The 18,312-nt window shown below is 40.8% G+C and overlaps 4 protein-coding genes across 7 annotated transcripts; 3 read left to right on the top strand and 1 right to left on the bottom strand.

Moving 5' to 3' along the window:
• Nucleotides 1-1,161: 1,161 nt before the first annotated feature.
• On the top strand, nucleotides 1,162-1,935 carry RB195_016197 (uncharacterized protein; the record flags this gene model as incomplete). Its single annotated transcript, XM_064207244.1, has 3 exons — nucleotides 1,162-1,184; nucleotides 1,251-1,388; nucleotides 1,896-1,935. 3 exons carry the CDS (start codon nucleotides 1,162-1,164, stop codon nucleotides 1,933-1,935), a joined length of 201 nt encoding a protein of 66 aa, XP_064063125.1.
• An 832-nt stretch (nucleotides 1,936-2,767) lies between these two features.
• On the bottom strand, nucleotides 2,768-3,073 carry RB195_016196 (uncharacterized protein; the record flags this gene model as incomplete). Its single annotated transcript, XM_064207243.1, has 2 exons — nucleotides 2,768-2,910; nucleotides 2,968-3,073. 2 exons carry the CDS (start codon nucleotides 3,071-3,073, stop codon nucleotides 2,768-2,770), a joined length of 249 nt encoding a protein of 82 aa, XP_064063124.1.
• A 2,550-nt stretch (nucleotides 3,074-5,623) lies between these two features.
• Nucleotides 5,624-11,636, top strand: RB195_016195 (uncharacterized protein; the record flags this gene model as incomplete). 3 transcript variants are annotated; one of them, XM_064207242.1, is made up of 13 exons in its annotated part: nucleotides 5,624-5,800; nucleotides 5,860-5,966; nucleotides 6,106-6,173; nucleotides 6,238-6,326; nucleotides 8,379-8,429; nucleotides 8,481-9,344; nucleotides 9,910-10,053; nucleotides 10,151-10,247; nucleotides 10,718-10,854; nucleotides 10,921-11,030; nucleotides 11,092-11,261; nucleotides 11,320-11,449; nucleotides 11,501-11,636. In XM_064207242.1, 13 exons carry the CDS (start codon nucleotides 5,624-5,626, stop codon nucleotides 11,634-11,636), a joined length of 2,280 nt encoding a protein of 759 aa, XP_064063121.1. The 3 variants fall into 3 exon arrangements, with proteins under 3 accessions (XP_064063121.1, XP_064063123.1, XP_064063122.1); XM_064207240.1 differs by lacking the exons at nucleotides 5,624-5,800; nucleotides 5,860-5,966; nucleotides 6,106-6,173; nucleotides 6,238-6,326 and having other exon boundaries at nucleotides 8,392-8,415; XM_064207241.1 differs by lacking the exons at nucleotides 8,379-8,429; nucleotides 8,481-9,344; nucleotides 9,910-10,053; ... (4 more) ...; nucleotides 11,320-11,449; nucleotides 11,501-11,636 and having other exon boundaries at nucleotides 6,238-6,350.
• A 2,221-nt stretch (nucleotides 11,637-13,857) lies between these two features.
• On the top strand, nucleotides 13,858-18,296 carry RB195_016194 (uncharacterized protein; the record flags this gene model as incomplete). Of its 2 annotated transcripts, XM_064207238.1 has the most annotated exons (9): nucleotides 13,858-13,926; nucleotides 15,946-16,106; nucleotides 16,171-16,317; nucleotides 16,416-16,492; nucleotides 16,574-16,632; nucleotides 16,706-16,819; nucleotides 17,686-17,816; nucleotides 18,098-18,162; nucleotides 18,232-18,296. In XM_064207238.1, 9 exons carry the CDS (start codon nucleotides 13,858-13,860, stop codon nucleotides 18,294-18,296), a joined length of 888 nt encoding a protein of 295 aa, XP_064063119.1. The 2 variants fall into 2 exon arrangements, with proteins under 2 accessions (XP_064063119.1, XP_064063120.1); XM_064207239.1 differs by lacking the exons at nucleotides 13,858-13,926; nucleotides 15,946-16,106; nucleotides 16,171-16,317; ... (1 more) ...; nucleotides 18,098-18,162; nucleotides 18,232-18,296 and adding an exon at nucleotides 14,396-14,519 and having other exon boundaries at nucleotides 17,686-17,820.
• Nucleotides 18,297-18,312: the final 16 nt, after the last annotated feature.

Here is an 18,312-nt window from a genome sequence, read left to right as displayed (position 1 = left end):
ACTTATCGAATAACGTGCCCGTCCAATTGGAAATTTTGGCACTAACTGCACTCATCACCTAGGATTCAGTAGCATGTATGTAACAACTCGTCCGATTACATCAGCAATATGCGGAAGGCGAATGGCTTTTCGACTAGAATGGTTTTTCGTCCTAAAAACGGCGTATCACGAAACCGATGTGGCACGGAAACCCTAAGGAAAACGTAGGGTTAGGGTTGTAGATTATGGAAATAAGTTCGATTCCGCGCATTTCCTTCTGCACGCTCCGATTTCCTCAGTAGTCTATTCATTGCTTTTATTCGGTTACGCTGTTGAGGAGAGCTAATCGATTTTCGACCGCTCGCTCGAGGACGCCCCGCGCGTGCACGCGGGTGGCACGTTGCAACCGATTTCGTTGGAGAGGAAGCCGTTCTTTGCGACGATTAGGGGAAGGTGAGAAATGAGATGAGGAAGACTAACGTCTGTCTCTGTAACTTCTAGAACTTCGAATTCCATTCTTTTTTGTGATTTCCGTATCACGCCAAGTTCGTGATACGCTGTCCTTAAGAACTAGTGGAAAATTCCACCGCTAGAACTTCCCGATTTCTGCCATCATTCTATGTGGGGTTTCGGATGTGATGTTCATTTATTCGTCTTTATTTGTTTTATTTTAATCAGTGTAGCGCCATGGTAAGAGGTTCTGCTTGCATTATTTCGGTTATTTAGCACAGCCACAACCACAGTGCCTCTCGAGCAATGACCACACTATCTCAAACATAGGTAATTAAACTTTTACTGTAGGAATTCCAAGAATTGAACTAGCATGGGAAACGATCAATAGTGCTCAAAGCGCGATCGGCATACTCTGAGATGAAAGCTGCTGATTACAGAGAGCGGAGGAATCGACGCGGTGCATAAAACGGTAGTCAGAGCAGCGTCGAGTAACAGAAGCAGAGTGCAAGGAGTGAGATGCTGCTCACACCATCGGGCCCAGTCTTCTCCGTAGATGATAGTCGCTGTCTGATATTATGCTGATAATATACTGATAAATATTCATAATCTGTATTCGCCGTCCACAGTGGGTTTATTCCGTTCCTGTAACTAAATAATATACATATAAATACACCCATGATTATAATACGACGCATATAACAAAATAGAAAGATTGAGCATTGTGAAGAAATGAGAACAAGAAGACGAACAAGGTATGATGTTCGTATAGATGATGATACAAATGGACACGTCAACTATTTATAATTTTTTTTTCGCAGCGGAGATGGAGCCGAAGCAGCTGCGATTATTATCGAACTGTCAAAGTTTTCCAATGCTAAAGAAGATATGCTGATGTGGTTTCTTCGCGGAGAGTGGGGCACTGCAGGCCATTCAAATATTTCATCCATCTTTCATCGGTAAATTACTACCGGATTTGTCCGAGAGGATAAAAACGCTGGCTTTACATCGTAGTTCAAACGTTCTCTGGTCTTGAAACCTGGGCATATTTTGTCTATGTTTTGTAATAGTGTGATTACGAGGTTTTTTTTAGATGAAACTCTTTAATAGTATTTATTTTAACACGGCGTAACATACATAAGACTATTTTCAATCTATATGGGTTCTGTTTTCACTGCCTTGAACGATTATCGAAATACTAACCCGGGACAGTGTGGCACCTGATGGGATCAACGTAGCATTGTTCCAATCATCCTCAATTTGGACCTCTGAAGATGGCGAAAAAGCCGAAACGTCAAGCAAATAAAAGGTTCCATCTAAAAACTTCGTGGGCATACTATCACAAAACATAGACAGAATATGCCGAGGTTTCAAGACAAAAAGAACAATCGAACTACAACAATTGATGTAATTGAGGAGAACATTCATACTAAAACGCCCAAAGACGTGGTAAAATGATCTTTCAGTAAGGCAACGCTCGGCCACATGTTGCCAAAATCGTCATGAAAACTTTGGGAGAGCTTCATTTGGATGTCCGACCCTACCACTGTATTCACCAGAAACGTCAAGCAAATAAAAAATTCCATCTAAAAACTTCGCAGGCACACTATTACGAAACGCTGGCTTTACAATTCGTTCCACAAGTCGTTGTATAGGCTACGTACATATTCATATATTTTTACTATTCTGAAATGACATAGAATCAAATTCGAGCACTTTATTCCGTATTCTTTGCTCTACAAATCGTCATATGTGCCATTCAAAGGAGAGGAAATTGCAGTTAATAGTTTGACGATAATAGGATTGCATAGCACTTTATGTCACTCTGAAACGCTGGCTATATTTGAATTATTATTTTTGATTCATTTGAATTATTTATTTATTTGTTAAATCTCTGAAATAGTGGCAATATAAACAAGATATTGAGGTGCTACACCTACGTTATTCGTACGAAGTGTTGCGAGTAGCTGAACGCTCCGATCTTCGTGGATGGTTTTACTCCTGGATTCGTGAAGGATGTTTTCATTCTCGTTGCGCTTGTCCCGGTTCACATCTCGATCATTATCAACTACTTTGAAGTGTCGCACCTCAAGAACTTCCTCGAACTCGGTCCATGTCTTTGAGAAGTTGTTTGTTAGGCAAGAATGAAAACAATTCTTAAGTGCACCTGTGGAGTGAAAAACTTCACTCACCAATACGTGAATTTTTCTGTAATCGAGTCCTTTGTTTACATTTCTCGGATCTCTATAACCATCTCAACCGACCATCGTCCGTGCTAATGAAGAAAAGAAAACAATTGCGGTCGAGGTGAGAGGATTAAGATGACCGCGTTGGTCACTTAAGCGGCGTTCACCGTGTCTCGATAGCCGCCTATTGAGCTGCTTGCTGCTGCTGCTGCTGCTGGTCCTCTGACGTCGTGCGCTCGCACAACTCGAGCTAATCCGTGCAGCTCTTCACTGTTCTGTTTGCCTTTTGCATCGTCTTCGTTTTTGGCTCGAACCTTGTGCTATACGGTCCCTATCTCTCATTACACCATACCGGATCGGTGCACTTCCTCGAGAAGACCTTCCTCATAGATTCGGTAATTCACTGTTTCTGCGCTCTTCAAGTGTGCTAAGGTGTTTTCTTCCACTGTTTCGTGCATTATTCTAAGTAAGCGAGACTTCCATTAACAAAGGACGACCCCATAACGTATGCTGAGGTAGATATAGCTAGGACCAGACTTCAATCCTTCGGGCAAGATCAGCAAGGAAAATACGTCCCGCATAGGTCCCTTGTGATTGTGTTGATGTCTTCTTGTCTCCGTATATTTTCGGTTTCTTCGTTTTCGTTAATGTTCCATTTAAAGACTAACTCTTTGTGAGTGAAAAACGCTTTTTGGAAAATTCCAGAAGAAAATGTGAGTGAAAAGAGCTTTTCGTGTCGCTGCCACGGGTTTCTACACTTCTTTTCAAAATCACTCACTATAAGAATAGAGACTAAAATAAGCTCAATGACCATTGTATACATAAATCTTTTTTATGAACACTATGTTTCTCCTAGCCAGCTGATTAAACCGCTACTAACGAAAGAACGTTTGACCAGTCATTCCTAAGTAAACATCAGCAACAAGTCCAATGTTTGCTGTAGTCACTGTGAGCTGCACCGTATTTATAGGATCGAAAATGGACGGCTAGGATTCCAGCGCACATGTTGTAGCAGATTCGTTGTTCATAAGCTATATTTAGCTGTTTCGTTTATACTACCACTGACTTTTTTGCACTATTCTGTATATACATTCACTAGGAACACTGCAACCCCAAGCCTCTAACCTTATAACCCTCTCCCCCTCCCCAATCCCTCTCCCCTCTCGAATACCACACCTTCCTGTTATCCTTGAGTCTGTGCTGCCACCGTTATAATCAAAATCCATACTTTATACTTTGATAATCAAAGAATATTTGATTTTGGGTCCCAGAAAAGATAGGCCAAGGAATTTTTTTTTAATTTTTTTAAAATAGGTATTTGACCAAATTAGTTGCTGTCGCTTCCGTCCGCTCAGATTCTGAAAGCGATAGACTACAAAAGCGCAAAAAATATCATATGAATTTCGTCCCCGGCTGCAAACAAATGAAAATGTTACAAGTCGATAAATCGTGCTGTATGTGGTGCTGTGACTGGAAGTATCCCGACCGCAGACTACCGTTTCCACCGGCCGTCAGTTTTTCGTTAATCGCTGTCAGCAAACCTTTATTTCCATCCGTATTATATTTCTTTTAAAAATAAAATATCACGCCTAACTAATTCTAAAAACTTCTCTAATCATATCACCAACTCGAATATTCAGAAATTGTTTGTTGTGACTTTTTCCAGGAATTTTTTTCTTGTACAGGAAATAGCGGTTCTCTGTTGCACGCCTCCATATCGACGACTAACTCATGGAATGAGTTTTCTATTCACAGAAAACAAACGTCACTTTTTTAAAATTTAACTGGAATCTGAATTTTTGTGAATTCAGAAAATAACTGGGGCTACTGTATGGAGCAATAAGGGGGTATTTCTTTTAGGATTTGTTTTTTTTTAATGTGGGCATGCATTTTCTAGAGAAGAATTTCAGCATCAAGTCAGTAAATAATCGAACTTTACCAGATATTCTGGTACTAGGATCCATGAGCACATAACCAGACACGATAGGCATCACATGTGTGGGCTATAACAATATTCTGCTTGGTTGTGTGACCAGTTTTCCACGAATCCGAGCACTTCGGATACATGCCAAATAAGTGTACAATTTATGCTCTGGTCGTCTTGCAGAGAATTGAAGAAAAAATTCTAAAAAAATAAAAAAATCAAAGTTATAAGAAGAAATTCGAAAGCATCTCCTATGCACCTATTGACAAAATGTGGGAAAAATCATAAAAAAAGAAACCTAACACAATTATTTGTGTTTTCCGATACCGATATATTCTTGATGAACTCTGATCTCTACCAAGTTATTGAAATTAATTTGAAAATTTCGTTCAGGATCGGATAGATCCAAATAGATCTTGCTCTTCGGACATACATAAATGTCGTAATTAGATAAATTGTTTGATATAAATAAATAGATACATCGCTTATGGTATGATAGGATATACGGTTGATCTAATTTGATTTCTCTTTAAAATATAAAATTTAAATTTTCTTTTTACAAATTTTCCCTCCAAATATGCTAAGCCTTGCAAATTATTAGGTGGTGTTTTTTATCGGTTTGACGTCCTTAAGTTCAGAAAAACTGAACTCCTGGAAGCCTAGAGGCCTGGAAGCGTTGATCTACTGCTGATTTGAAAAAATTAATGTTGAATCGCTTTTTATCACTTATTCTCCATTATATACCTTTCTTATTTATTCATTTTTCTTTCACTATGTCATTCTCCTGGGTATATGGAAAGCTTTCTGGATGTGATCTTCATATAAAGCATGTGCAGCCATCCATCGATTTCTTATAATTCTTCTTGCGCCAATTCTTGCGGCAAACAAGAGATTTTAACTGGAAGCTGGTACTGTACTTGATATTTAGATATCCAATAGGAATTATACTAAGTTCAAATGATTAATGAACATAGACGTTGTAATTTTATCCTCCGTCGGTCCGAAACCTTCCTAAACGTTTCAAACAATATGCAGTCGGAAAAATTCCCTATAGTAATATTTCCGTTAAGGTTTTCCCTAAGAAATGGCGTTGCAACTGCATTTTGCAACGGTGTTCTTCTTTATTATTTTCCTGCACATTTCACTACTCACTACTGCTTTTCCTGAATTAAATAACGTGGAAGCGAAGGAGCAACCAGTACGAAGGACGAGAGGATGTCCATTATCACCGTATGCAACATTTTTGAGCGAAGATCAACAGGTAGAGAAGATATCGAGTCGCTAAAGAGAAGATTTTTCCCTTAATCATCTCCCATTTAGGAAACACTGCATGAACTTGTAACTGAGGCTCGTCAACAAGGTGCAGATGAATCAATTGTCAAGGAGCATATTGACAAATACATCAGTAAAGTATTACCACCGCAAAAGTATGATACTACAAATACATTCGCTTAATACATTGTTTAAAGATGTATTCTAGAGATCTGTTACGAAAAAAATCGCAATTTTTCAACCAAATATAGCAGAAATCAAATTTTATTGAAATATTAAATCTCTCATTTTTAGATACGCTGAATTTCGAGACGCTTTCGAACGATTCGAAGCAAATCGACGAAAGAAAAGAGGAACTGAAGGTTAAATAATTCAATTTTTTCGATTTTCATCAAATAATAGATCAATCTTACTCTAATAATTCAGAAAAGAAGCTGCCAAAGAAAGTCTTTGATCTTGTAGATCAATACTCCGGATCTATGGACACAGATTACAGTAAATTTTACAAGGATAATGTGCGGAAATTACGTCGATTGTAAACAACATCAGCATTGTCAATAATGTAAATATAATGCCATAATTATTCATTTCTTGTCAAATAAATTATTCTTTTGAATTAATTTTGAACATTGAACGGGGTTTAAAAGATATTTTTAGTGGTTATTAAACGAATTAATAGATTATCTGTGGGGAAGGTTCGGAAAATCTTTAAAGGAATGAATTTCCGAAAATCTTTAAAGGAATGAATACGGTAGCCACTTGATCGTATAGTCGCGTGAAAACGAAACAAAATGTAGCTACGTAAGCTATGTAAGCTGCTGCGCCTGAAGCAGTGCGGTGAACCATAGCGGTTATGATCGAGAGGGGACCCTTGCTAACACCGGTTAGCGCTGCAGTTCGCGATGGTCCCACCTCGATTGCAACCGTTATCTACGCCGCGCCGCTTCGCCGAGCGTCGCCGCCTATGCAACTGCACCGAACCTTAGGTCATCTTGATCCTACGATAATCACACGGAAAGATGTACTGACTGAACAAAAGTCGTTCGGCTCCTTCCGAATAATTTCAGTTGCTCTCCGGAAAAGTTCCTGAATTTCCACATCTATGTGTCCCCTGCGATTTAAAAATTTTCGTCAGTGGCTTGCTGTTCTGCGACGAGAATTGAATTTACTAAGTTCGTAACAACTTCTTAGTGTCAGACTAGGTCAAAAATATGAGCAGAACAGGATTTTGTAGCAATACCGATCCGGTGGGCAGGTGTAGTGTAGCGGTTAGAGGTTCCGCTTCCTGCACGATCGATCGGAGGTTTGAATCCGCCCTAGTGCTCACCAAGCCTTTCATCCCTCTGAGGTCAATAAATTGGTACCAGACCTGTCTGGGAGGGTAAAAAAACACTGACTTGACACATCGGCTGCACGTCGTCGTGGCGGATCCCAAGCGGATTGATTAACGCCAGACAAATTATCCCTATCCACTTTAAAGGAATCACGAATCTGGAGTGGTGTGGATTTCAGGTGGAGAGTTCCTATATGGGGTCCTATATATAATGAAAAGGAGGGTGATTGCGTCTATTTCTTCCTAATTGGTGTGAAAAACGGCCGAAAAAACGGAAGATGCGGTGCATGCACACGGCTGGCGCGCTCCGATCGAACTCGTTGTAGAAAATAGCGCGCCGGAACGCTCGAAGTCGTATCTTCAGGGCCGTTTTTTTACGGCAATTAGGAAGAAATAGACGGAATCACCCTTCTCTCCATAATCTACGACTCCGTATAGGCATAACCCACCCGCACCACTCCAGATTCGTGGAGTGATGCCTTTAAAGTCGTTGACCGTGTGTGTGTGTGTGTGTTTCTGAAGACCTAGAGTATTATTTAGATGTGCGCAGGTCAACAAATGGAGGCCACATCGAACCACATCGGATAGCTAAGAAACTCGAAGAGTTTCCTCTTTATTTGGTGAAGATTTTACATTTCTATCTTGTTTCTTTGCTTTCCTGTGACCAGTCAAATGTGCAAAATAATTTTACGGATTCCATCTAGTTTCCAAAAAGAGCTGCGAAAACGTGAAACAAATCCAGAAAACTTAGGTCTCAAACGTAGGATTTACCATCATAGGCGCCAAGAAATGTAAGCTTCGAAGCTATCAACCCTGTGACTTCAATTCAAGTCAATCCTGTGCTATAAGAGTAAAAAATACTTCGTTGCGCTAACTGATGCTGCTAATGCCTCTGATTTCTGGATTTGTTAGAAGTGTTCCGCTTTTCTGCGGTGATAGTTGAAAGTTAGAAATGGTTTCAATACTGTGTCATAAAGCATCCTATCTAGAACTGAAGAGAAACCAACATTACAAATTTCTCCAAAATTCCCTCTAATTTCACGTTTTCCTTCAAGTTTCCATTGTTTTGGGGATTTGAGAGAGAATAACATGGGATCCCAGTATCACGGTGGGGCGATGGACGAATTCCCTCACATTCCTACCGATACTGCCTAAATAAAGAGCAACCACAATGAGGTGATTGCGAAAAGAAGGAAGGGACATATCAAAAGTGATATCCCTACACGTATTTAAGTGCAGAACAGGGTATGTTCGACTATTCCGTTTTCGTTGTACGTCAGGCAAGGTCTGCTATCCACATCAGCGACTTCTAATCTTCTCCAAAACAGTTGTTCAGGATTACCAGTGCTTACCATCAATGGGCAAGAAGAGCAAAAAGAAGTCGTCTCGCCGCTCGGCAAAAGGGACTCCCGCGGGGAAGAAGCAAAGCAAGAGAAGCAAGAGTATGAGCAAGGGTAAGACTCCAAGAAAAGAAAAGAGTAAAAGCCGCACGAGGAGCCAAAGCAAAAGCAAGACCGCTTCTCTTTCGGGCACACCGCAAGCGGATAAAAAGAGCAGTAGAAAGACGGGAACGGTCAGCGGTAAAAGTGACAAGAGTGGACGAAAGAAAAAGGAGAGAATGGAAAAGAGAAGCAAAAAGAGTCACCAAATGAAGACAGCTAGGTCTAAAACACCAGCTGGAGGAGGGGAAGCAAAAACCCCTGGAAAAAAATCGAAACGAGCAAGTGCTGGAAGGAAGAGTGTTCAATCTGGACCGACTCCGCGAAAAGGCTCTTCTAATGCTAAGGGTGGTAAAACCCCAAAGAGTAAAAGCTCTAAGAGCAAGAAGAACAAAAAGTCCGCGAGTGAAAAAAGTGATAAGAGCGGGAAGAAGACCAAAAGTAGTCAGGGTGGCGAAGAAGAGAAGGTACCGAAGAGCGACAAGAGCGCTAAAGATGCTGGAAAAGTGGATCAGAAAAGTGATAAGAGCGCAAAGAGTGGGAAAAGTGGCAAGAACGAGAGAAAAAGAAAGAGCGGAAAGAAACCGTTGTGCGGAGCGTGTGTCCCTAAAAAGAAAGAAGGTTCACCGGGGAAACAGGAGGAGGAGGAGAAGGACCAACAGGATAAGGATAAGAAAGGAAAGGATGATAAGAAGAAGGGGAAAGGCGGCAAATCAGCCAGTTCGATGACACCTACGTTGACGGGTGACACAGATTATGAGGTGAGCTTTGAACATGTTTGTGATAAGTGCATGATAGTCCGTATCATGTCCGTTATCACTAATCCATTCCCGAAAAAGTAAGTTTGTCGACCCTTAGTAGTGTGATGTTGAGGAAGTACTTGCGCTGTCAGTTTGTTTTCGACGCCACTGCTTCCAGGCTTACTTGATGCTTTGAGTATATGAGTCTTGTCAGAGACAAAACAAAACAGAATAGCAGAAGAGGAACAAAGTACAGCTGAGCGTTTTCGACCGGATGACCTCGACGCGCCTGCTGGAACGCTCTTCCTGTGCGATACCGACGGTTTCTCCTCACTCTTCACCGCCTGCTCCATGGCGCTTCGCGATCGTCAGATCGAACACAGGACCAGCTACGACTACATCTTCCCTACTAATAATAATGATAAACATTGCAGTAAACTCGATGCATAACACTGTAGATGACAATAGCGTTGGGTATTTAGAAACATTGCTTTTCTTCAGGAGAATACTACATCTCTAGGGATATTGTTAATGATTATTGCGTAATATTGTAGACTAACTAGCTCTTAAATTTCTCAAATTTAAGCCTGGAACAATGATCTGTTCTCAATGGCCAAGAGCTGTTGGAAAGAAACAAGCGAATCGTATCGTTGTCATTATGCGATCCGCAGAACGTGTGGATCGTGTCTTCGGACCGGAATGGAAGGAAACGGAGGCTTCACATGGATATGTACGCTCTAATAATCAGGGGAAAATCTTACAGTTTATGATTAGCCGCTGGCGGTTTCCTCTCCCTATACGTTTATAAATGATATACATTATTTCAGTTCACACCTACTGACCTCAACATCCCACACAATTCAATTACGAAAAAGTTGCTCTATAGCAACGCTTTTGACGATAATCCACCAATCACTTCCTTTGGTGAGTTACTACTTTCAACAAGAAAGCAGGTAGCAGTTGGAGCAGAGGAGGGACGGCAATATGAGCGCCATTTCGCAGTAATTAATGCCTTATACCTCAATTCCTCATTCTGTCCGTGTCGAATATTTCGAATCGAACGATCGTCATTCGGCTGCGATAGGAGCTCGATGCAGCCGGGAGTTAGTGTCTATTCGTAAAGAAAGATATTGCATTGAAGCAATCTTCTGGATGGACGACGGATTTGTCACCGATTACACCGTCTAAGACCTAACATTACCAGTACAGTATTATTCTGATAATGTAGTTGTAGAATTATGTTGCGTATTGATGATATCAGTAGGAAACCCAGGTTTACGGTACTTATTCCCAAATCGTTTCATCAGCGTAGCACTTCAACGAAATCAATGAAATCTTCAGATGTTACTCAGTGATAGACGGAAATCCCAGTGAACTGTTCGAGATTTTTCCAGGAAAATACTGCACACAGTTATCGGCTCGTGCAATGTGCAATCGTGGCATCTCCACTCAACTCGTTGTGTGTTCTCCGGCGCTGCGGTCAGTACAGACCGGAGACGCGTTGTCACGTTTTCTGAAGGCTAAACTGGCAGTGAGTAAAAAGAGACATGGAAATCTTCGGGACATTCAAAACGTTTCAATCGTGTTCTGATTGCAGATAGAACCGGGTCTGCTTGAACCACTTGCTTGGTATCGTGGCGCAAATGTTCCATTCCCGGACTTCGGCATTGACCAGCTCTCTAAGTTCTATCCGATAGATAAAGGCTAGTAAGTGATTTCAATTTTAAAAAATTAGATGAAATGTAACTCTTCTTCTGAAAAATTACAGCAACCCTGTGATGTCAATGGAAACTATGGAGAAGCTGTACGAAAAGGAAACGGAAGCGCAAGGGGTACAACGGGTTGATTTTGTGCTTCGTAGCTTGGCCGGAGAGCAAAGAAAGCATAGTCTGGTCATAGTCGGACATGCGATCACTCTCGCTGTTGCGGTTGCGTTAGGTATCACTGGTTTGGTTTCTGATGATCAAACGAATATGCCTAAATATGGATGTTTCAGCTTCTTCACAGGGTGAAAAAGCGACATCGGCATCCAGTGGATCCGGGACCGCAATCACTTCGTTTGATTATCATCAGAACTCAGACAATCTAGAAGGCGAGATTATCGATCAAGTAAATTTGGGTCTCAGGTACGTTTTACGTTACATCACGATATTCTTTGCTGTAACGCAACTTTTTAGATTCCCACCTGGAAGCGTCATCGCACTTACTCAGGTCAACAAAGGACCACCGTTCCTCTATCAACTTAGTCCAAGTGTCGTGCCACCACTCTCTTATGGAGAATACTTTTCTAATCGTCCTGTTCTGGAAACATAAACTGATTGCGAACACGTTCATAGACTGATTGTCGACGTTCATCATGTATAAATGTTCGTGGCATTCCAATTTGGACTAGTCTTTTTCATAAAACGTGATGAACCCTTCGGTGTTTCGTGTTCTCTACATACACAATTCGCTCTTCATTGTACATTTATTCAGTGAAGTATCCTACCACACTCACCTTTGTCTTCCGACCTTTTTACCGAATACAGGTTGTCCGTGAAGTTATGGAGCACTTTTAACCGGCTACTGGAAAATAACGGAACAAATTAGAAATGTGAAATAGAAGGAAAACCCTTCAAGTTCCCGTGATAACAACCCAGCAGCGGATCAGCCCTCGCCAGTCGAGATGTGGACGGTACAGAGAAAAGTACAGTGTGTTCTATGGCTTGCTAAAATTGAATCCATGAGCAAACTGCAACCTGAATATCGTCGCGTGTACTACGCGGCGCCACCACACTACGCCAACATTTCTCGTGATTTTCTGTATACAGCATTCCCGAAGCGATGGTAAGGTAACGGTTCTGCCAAGCAATTGCCACCGGGATCCCCGGATCTGACGCGTTTGATCGCCAAATCTTACCAGAGACTCTTACTTGTGGGGTTATATGAAGCAACATGTGTAGCAAGATACGATCATTAACATTAAAGGCATCACCCCACGAATCTGAGATGGTACGGATTTCAGGTGGTATTCGTGTATGGGAACGTAGATTAAGGAGAGGAGGGTGATTCCGTCCATTTCTTCCTAATTGCCGTAAAAAAGGAGCCGAAGATACGGCTTTGAGAGTTTCAGCGCGCTGATCTCCACTACGAGTTCGATTGGAACGCGCCAACCTTGTGCACGCACCGCATCTTCCGGGCCGTTTTTTAACCGTACCACCTCAGATTCGTGGAGTGATGCCTTTAAAAATTTAATACAGAGAATCAAAAACGTTATTCACTCTCTTACAACAGACGCCCTTAATCGTGTGTGGGAAGAATTTGCGTCCCATTTAAATGTGCGTAGGGCAACAAATGGAGGTCACACCAAATTGCACTGAATAAGCCAGAAACTTGAAGCGTTTTGATGCAGATTTCACATATCTTTCTTCTTTCTTTGCTTTCCTCTGACAAACCAAAAGTGCACCAGTGATCAACAGCAAAAATGTTTTCGAGCTGAACTGGCGAAAGCCGTTTCGTCAGTCATTTTACATGGTTCCCATGAAAGTCTTGTTGTATAAAATTCAGGCGAAATTCTAGTGAGCTCTGTTCCATCTTGTTTTTTTTTTGTTTTATGGCACACTTGCAGGTGTTTTCAATAAATAAATAAATAAATAAATTCGAGTTTACTTTTCATAGGGGTTGGCCGGGCAAAAAGAAAAGAACAGATAATTGTCTCAGATTGGAACACGACTAAAATTCTTGAACTTGGCCGATAGATGCGAAGAGAAATTCTAAAAAGTAGAGAAAGTATAGGTTCAGTCTCGAACAAACACAGGAAAATAAATCACCTACGTTCCTGGAAATATTCTTTTGTAGGCACGGAAAAATCACGCCGCTGTTGCTGAGGTTAAACTGCAATCTGAATACGACATACAGAAGACTTTAGGGGCAATAATTAGTTTAGAATCAAATATAATTATAGAATCAAATATGTTTGCAACTAGTAGTGAAGCTGTTGAATAAAACTTCCTCAATCCTGAAGGAAATTTACTTCCTCGGGGATAATCAGCTTATAGAGGTTCAATTCACAGCTAGCAAATTGCTAATCCTACAGCGAACATCTCAGAGCAATTAGCATTTAATGGAAAGCAGTTTTTTTTTTCTAGATGAAGACAACACTGTCAACAAATAATGATATTTACTAACAACGAGTAATTCTATGGCAGATGTATAATCCAAATGAATAGTAATCCACTTATGCCTGCTATTAAACAAACACTGACTAACTTGTTTTTACATCACCTGATAATGTTTTTACCTCCTACCGTCTAAATATCGTCGCGTACTCCCCGCGGAAAAGTGGATCTCCGCTAATGTCGTTGTTGTTGATCGGTTAGAGGAGCCGTATAAAAACCGTTGGTTTGCAACCTCAGTCAACGATAATCGCAACATCATCGACCGAGGTAATTCGAACTATAAGGTAATCTCAAATTGAGGAAGACAAAAACTTTACTTTGCTGCTAATGCTATTACTTCTCTACTTATATTTATGTTTCAGTAATTAATCAAACTGATGGCACCAATGGAATGCACCAAATGTGAATGGTCGGATCGTCGACTAGCTGGCACGGTTATCTTTTGTGTGAGTTTGTGGTTTTGTTTTTTTTTGTGGAGAAAAGAAAACCCGGATGTTTTTTCTGCAACGCACAACATTAATGTTTAAGAATAAGTTAATAGCGCTAATGTTAGATTCAGGGCGGGTGTATCATAGCGGTCTGAGGTGCCAATTCCGTTTGCACTGTCGACGGTTTGGTACCGCCGAAGTGAAACCAAAATTTCTATGTCTAGATCTGGTCATTTAGGTCGTTTAGCAATACCTGATTTTTCTAGAAAGACAAAAACGTTGACTTGTCTCTATTGTCTGGTTCCCGCTAATCATGGTACAGGCCGAGTTCGCCTCTACTACTTCTTTCTAAAGGACTTCCTCTACTGGTCGAAAACAGCTTGCTGGTACCTCTCTGAGTAGTGCCCGTGTTCGACTGTCCTGGAATCTTGGCACGTTGAATATGTAGCTTTTTATTGATTTGCTTGAACTGTAGTCAAAATTGGCAATGATCTTCGTTAACAACGAAGCTTCCGACGCTATGGCCTTCGTCAGAACCCCGAAAATGAAAGCCATCAGTGACTTATCCTCTCAAGCGCCTCATTACCTTACAAAAAGCATTCAGACAATAGGTAAATTCAAAGAACAACACATCGGCTAGTGCTTACGTCATTTGCTAAATCTGGCAAAGCAACAGACCCCAACGTGAAAGACTACAAATCACAAGGATTATTATAAGGGACCTGATGGCTTGCACAGATCTTGAGATGGGGATAGATTGTTTGCGATCACAGCGCACTTATCGTTTCTGTACATTTTTGGACTTTTGACGGGTAACCGAATTGTCTCTAGTCTTCTGGGTGATCTCGAACTATATTATCGTTACTTCTACCTCCGTTTGGGAGTTTTGATGACGTATCTACTAGAGTGTGCTCCGAGTGGAGTGGAGAGTTCAGATTTTGCGACCCATCTAAGTGCTCCTTTATCCGGATACATAGCGGGCCCCCGTTTCCTTTACAACCGTCATAACATGACCAGTGATACGATATATCACTTCTGATACCATGAAATCACTCCCTCTGCCGTATGGGCAGATCGCGCAGCTGGGAGTTGTGCAGACTCGGTCATACCCACGGTTACGTACCAGCTGACCCTTAAGGTTTGCTGATGGTATTTCCACAACCCTCACGTCATTCAGTAGACCTGCTTTCCTTAGAAAGTTCCGTACCGCTCTGCTCATATAATCAGATATGTTAGCTAAACAGTATGTCACTTTATACTGCCTTTTTGTGCCTGACTTACAGACCATATCTTCTCCTGACTACTCGCCACCCTTGCCCCCGTCCTGTGCATGTTACCGATAATGAATTTCTTAATTTTGCCGATATCCGCTGAAAGGTAGTGGATTAAAATGTTTTTGCTACTGGGTTTTGAATATAACTCAGCTAAAAATAAAAGTAATTGTCGTTGATTAACACCTTTGGAATGTTAAAAGGTGCTAATCAACGCCAATTACTTTTATTTTTAGTCTTTTATGCGATTTGTGGTGGACAAAAAACATTTTTTTTTTGTGTTTTTCAAAACAAAAATTCTTCTAAGCTAAAAAATGGATAAAAATATCGCAGAATGCTTTTTCCTATCAAGCTCTTAGAAAGGAAAGAGGAAAATCAAAATTTCGATGCGGAAATGATCAGTGTTTAATTATGGTGGTAACGGTGCGAATAACGGTTAAAAGTGGTTAAAGACGGTCCGTAATGGGTAAAAGTGGTAGCTTTGATGATTTACTATTAATGGTTATTGGTCTACTTTCTCAAACAATTTCCGGAAACAGGTTTCAGCGATAGGGAATGATTCTGGAAATACGGGCAAAACCTGCTTCATTCCTTTCATTATCTGTGAAGAAAAAATTATTGGAGAAATGCTTGGAATGGGAATTAGTTCTTTAAAAATACATTTGAAAATGTTGTATAATGGTAGAATTTTACTTGAAAAAACCCTCTCAGCGTTGAAGAAATGTCCAGAAAGTGTTTGAAAAATAAGACGTAACTGTAATTCCAGATATCGTTTGTCGGATCGATGGCAAATTGGCTAGTGGTCACATCCTCACGAAGACTTCCATCAATGCGAAACTCTTTTGGAGTTTTAATGACTAGTCAATCGTCTGGCGAAGCCGTACTCTGCTCTGTATTCGCATTTTACTATTCGCCAATGGTATTTTTGTGAGTTTATCGCAAAATTCGATCATTGTAAAAACGTTTCAGAACGCACATGATCCTATTACAGTAATATCGATGCGATGGAACACGTTTCCAAACGTTTTGGAATTGTTCTATTAATTTGTTACGATATTTGTATTCTCTCACATTTGTTCATAGCACTGAACCGAATGTGTGCTATATGCTTTCCATGGAAATATGACAAATATTTCAGGTAAAAATATCAAATCAATCAAAATCAGAATCAAAGTTTTTCGATCCCCGGGTAATTGAGAAAGTTTACGAAAAAAAAGGGGAAAAAAACATTTTCAGCAAGTCTAACACAAGGAGACTTATCGTGATTTCATGGATTCTGTCATTCACAAGATGTTTTCTCTCGTACATATATAGTATGTTACACTTTTATTCTTGTATTAATGTGGTACTTTTAAATTGACATTTATTTTATTATCTGTTGGAGCTATTTTCAGGAGATTGTGATTTTGTGTACGATGACAGTATATGGGCATTTGTGTTCACTCAAACAGAGGTGATTTTTTGTGAAGAAAATCGTTAAAGTAGTGTTCACTTCATCGTTTAGTAGTTTTTTTTTTCAATTTCAGGATTGTAAGTTCATATCAAAATATCTGGATTTCATCAGGGATTTGACCATCGTTATTATCATCGGCATTGTAGACACGATTACAGTAATAAAAGTGCGGATATCGAGTGCAAAGGTATGTTAACATTGGCCTCTACAGATAATTTCTAACAATTTCCTTCCTATGAACTTTATTGTTTATTTGTTGTCGTTCAGTTGCAAAAAGCAGGCACCAGGGATTCAGACGGACGGCGCAAAAAAGAGATAAATTTGCTAAAACAGGTAAACGTTTTTAATTATACCATAAAAACTCAATCGAACACAGTTTTGTAGTTTAAAATGACGTATATATGTATACTTGCTACCAAAAGGGTTCAACCAGGCCAGCACGCGACGCAGCCGCAGCGCACGCGTCTGCTCTGCTTTGTTCCTTTGATAATCCAGGCTATCGAAGGCATGCAATGCTAAAGTTTTGCTACTCACTTAGACACTTCGAAGCGCTGCTGCTGCTTAAAAGAAAGGCGCTATTTTCTACAACGAGTTCTATTGGAGCGCGCCAGCCCTGTGCACGCGCCGTATCTTCCGAGCCGTTTTTTACGGCAATTCGCAAGAGATGGACGGAATCACCCTCTTCTCCACAATCTACAACCCATATAGGCATAACCCGCCTGAAACCCCTATCACCCCAGATTAGTAGGCTGATGATGCCTTTAAGAACGATTTTCTGCTATATAGCCATTTTTGCGCACCGCAGAAGTACAGCGCGTCACGTGCGCGTACAAGTCGATCCTAGCGTGCCAGAGTGGCCCCACCGAACTACCATAGCACCGTGCATTATCTAGCAATGATTTCTAAGGCTGCTCGCAGAGTTCAGAGCCGCGCAGGCACGCGATTTGGTGGTGGCTGTGCGGTTTTGGTGGTTATTGATTAGCGGCTCTAAACTCTGGGGGCAGCCTAGGACCGCAGACTATAATGATAGCTGACCAAACCAAATAATTTTAGGCTGTCCTTCAAGGAATTGTATTTGCTGTTGAACTCTACACATATTTCATTCTTGCATGGCAAATGCAGAATAAATGGGCTGTTTGGGCGTTGACTACTATGGCATGGAACTTAGTACACTGTACAGATGCGTAAGTTCCTGACAGCATCGCGCTTCACAGCTGGGGGAAAATGTCGTTGGGGAGGGGGGCAGTGACACCTTTATTTCCCGAAGCTCTAACTTACTTTTTTCTCTTGGTAACTTAAGTTTTCATGTCATAGATCCTTTAAGGCTAATGCTTAGGCCCTAGGGCCCCGAATGATTTGATTATTTACTTCGAGAAATAAGGGCGCCACTGAATGGCCCCCTCCCGCCCCAAACGACACTTTGCCCCACAGCTGTACCTCCTCATATACAAATCTCCCTTTAAAGGCTCATTGTAATTGGATACAACGCTGAATTTCGAAAATTGGTTAGCTCTCCAACGCTAATTTTCAGTGAGTTATGTTTGTAATTTAATTCTTTTTTGAATGTATTCAAAATATTGCTTCATTATGTGCTTACAGAGACTAAAATCCATACACAAGTTAGCCACAGTTCAATACCAGGAGAACGCTTTACTGAGAAGTAACGAATTGGTATATATC

This window comes from Necator americanus, chromosome V, assembly GCF_031761385.1.
Source record: "Necator americanus strain Aroian chromosome V, whole genome shotgun sequence".
Classification (NCBI taxonomy): Eukaryota; Metazoa; Nematoda; class Chromadorea; order Rhabditida; family Ancylostomatidae; genus Necator; species Necator americanus.
This window is presented reverse-complemented; position numbering and strand designations above follow the sequence as displayed.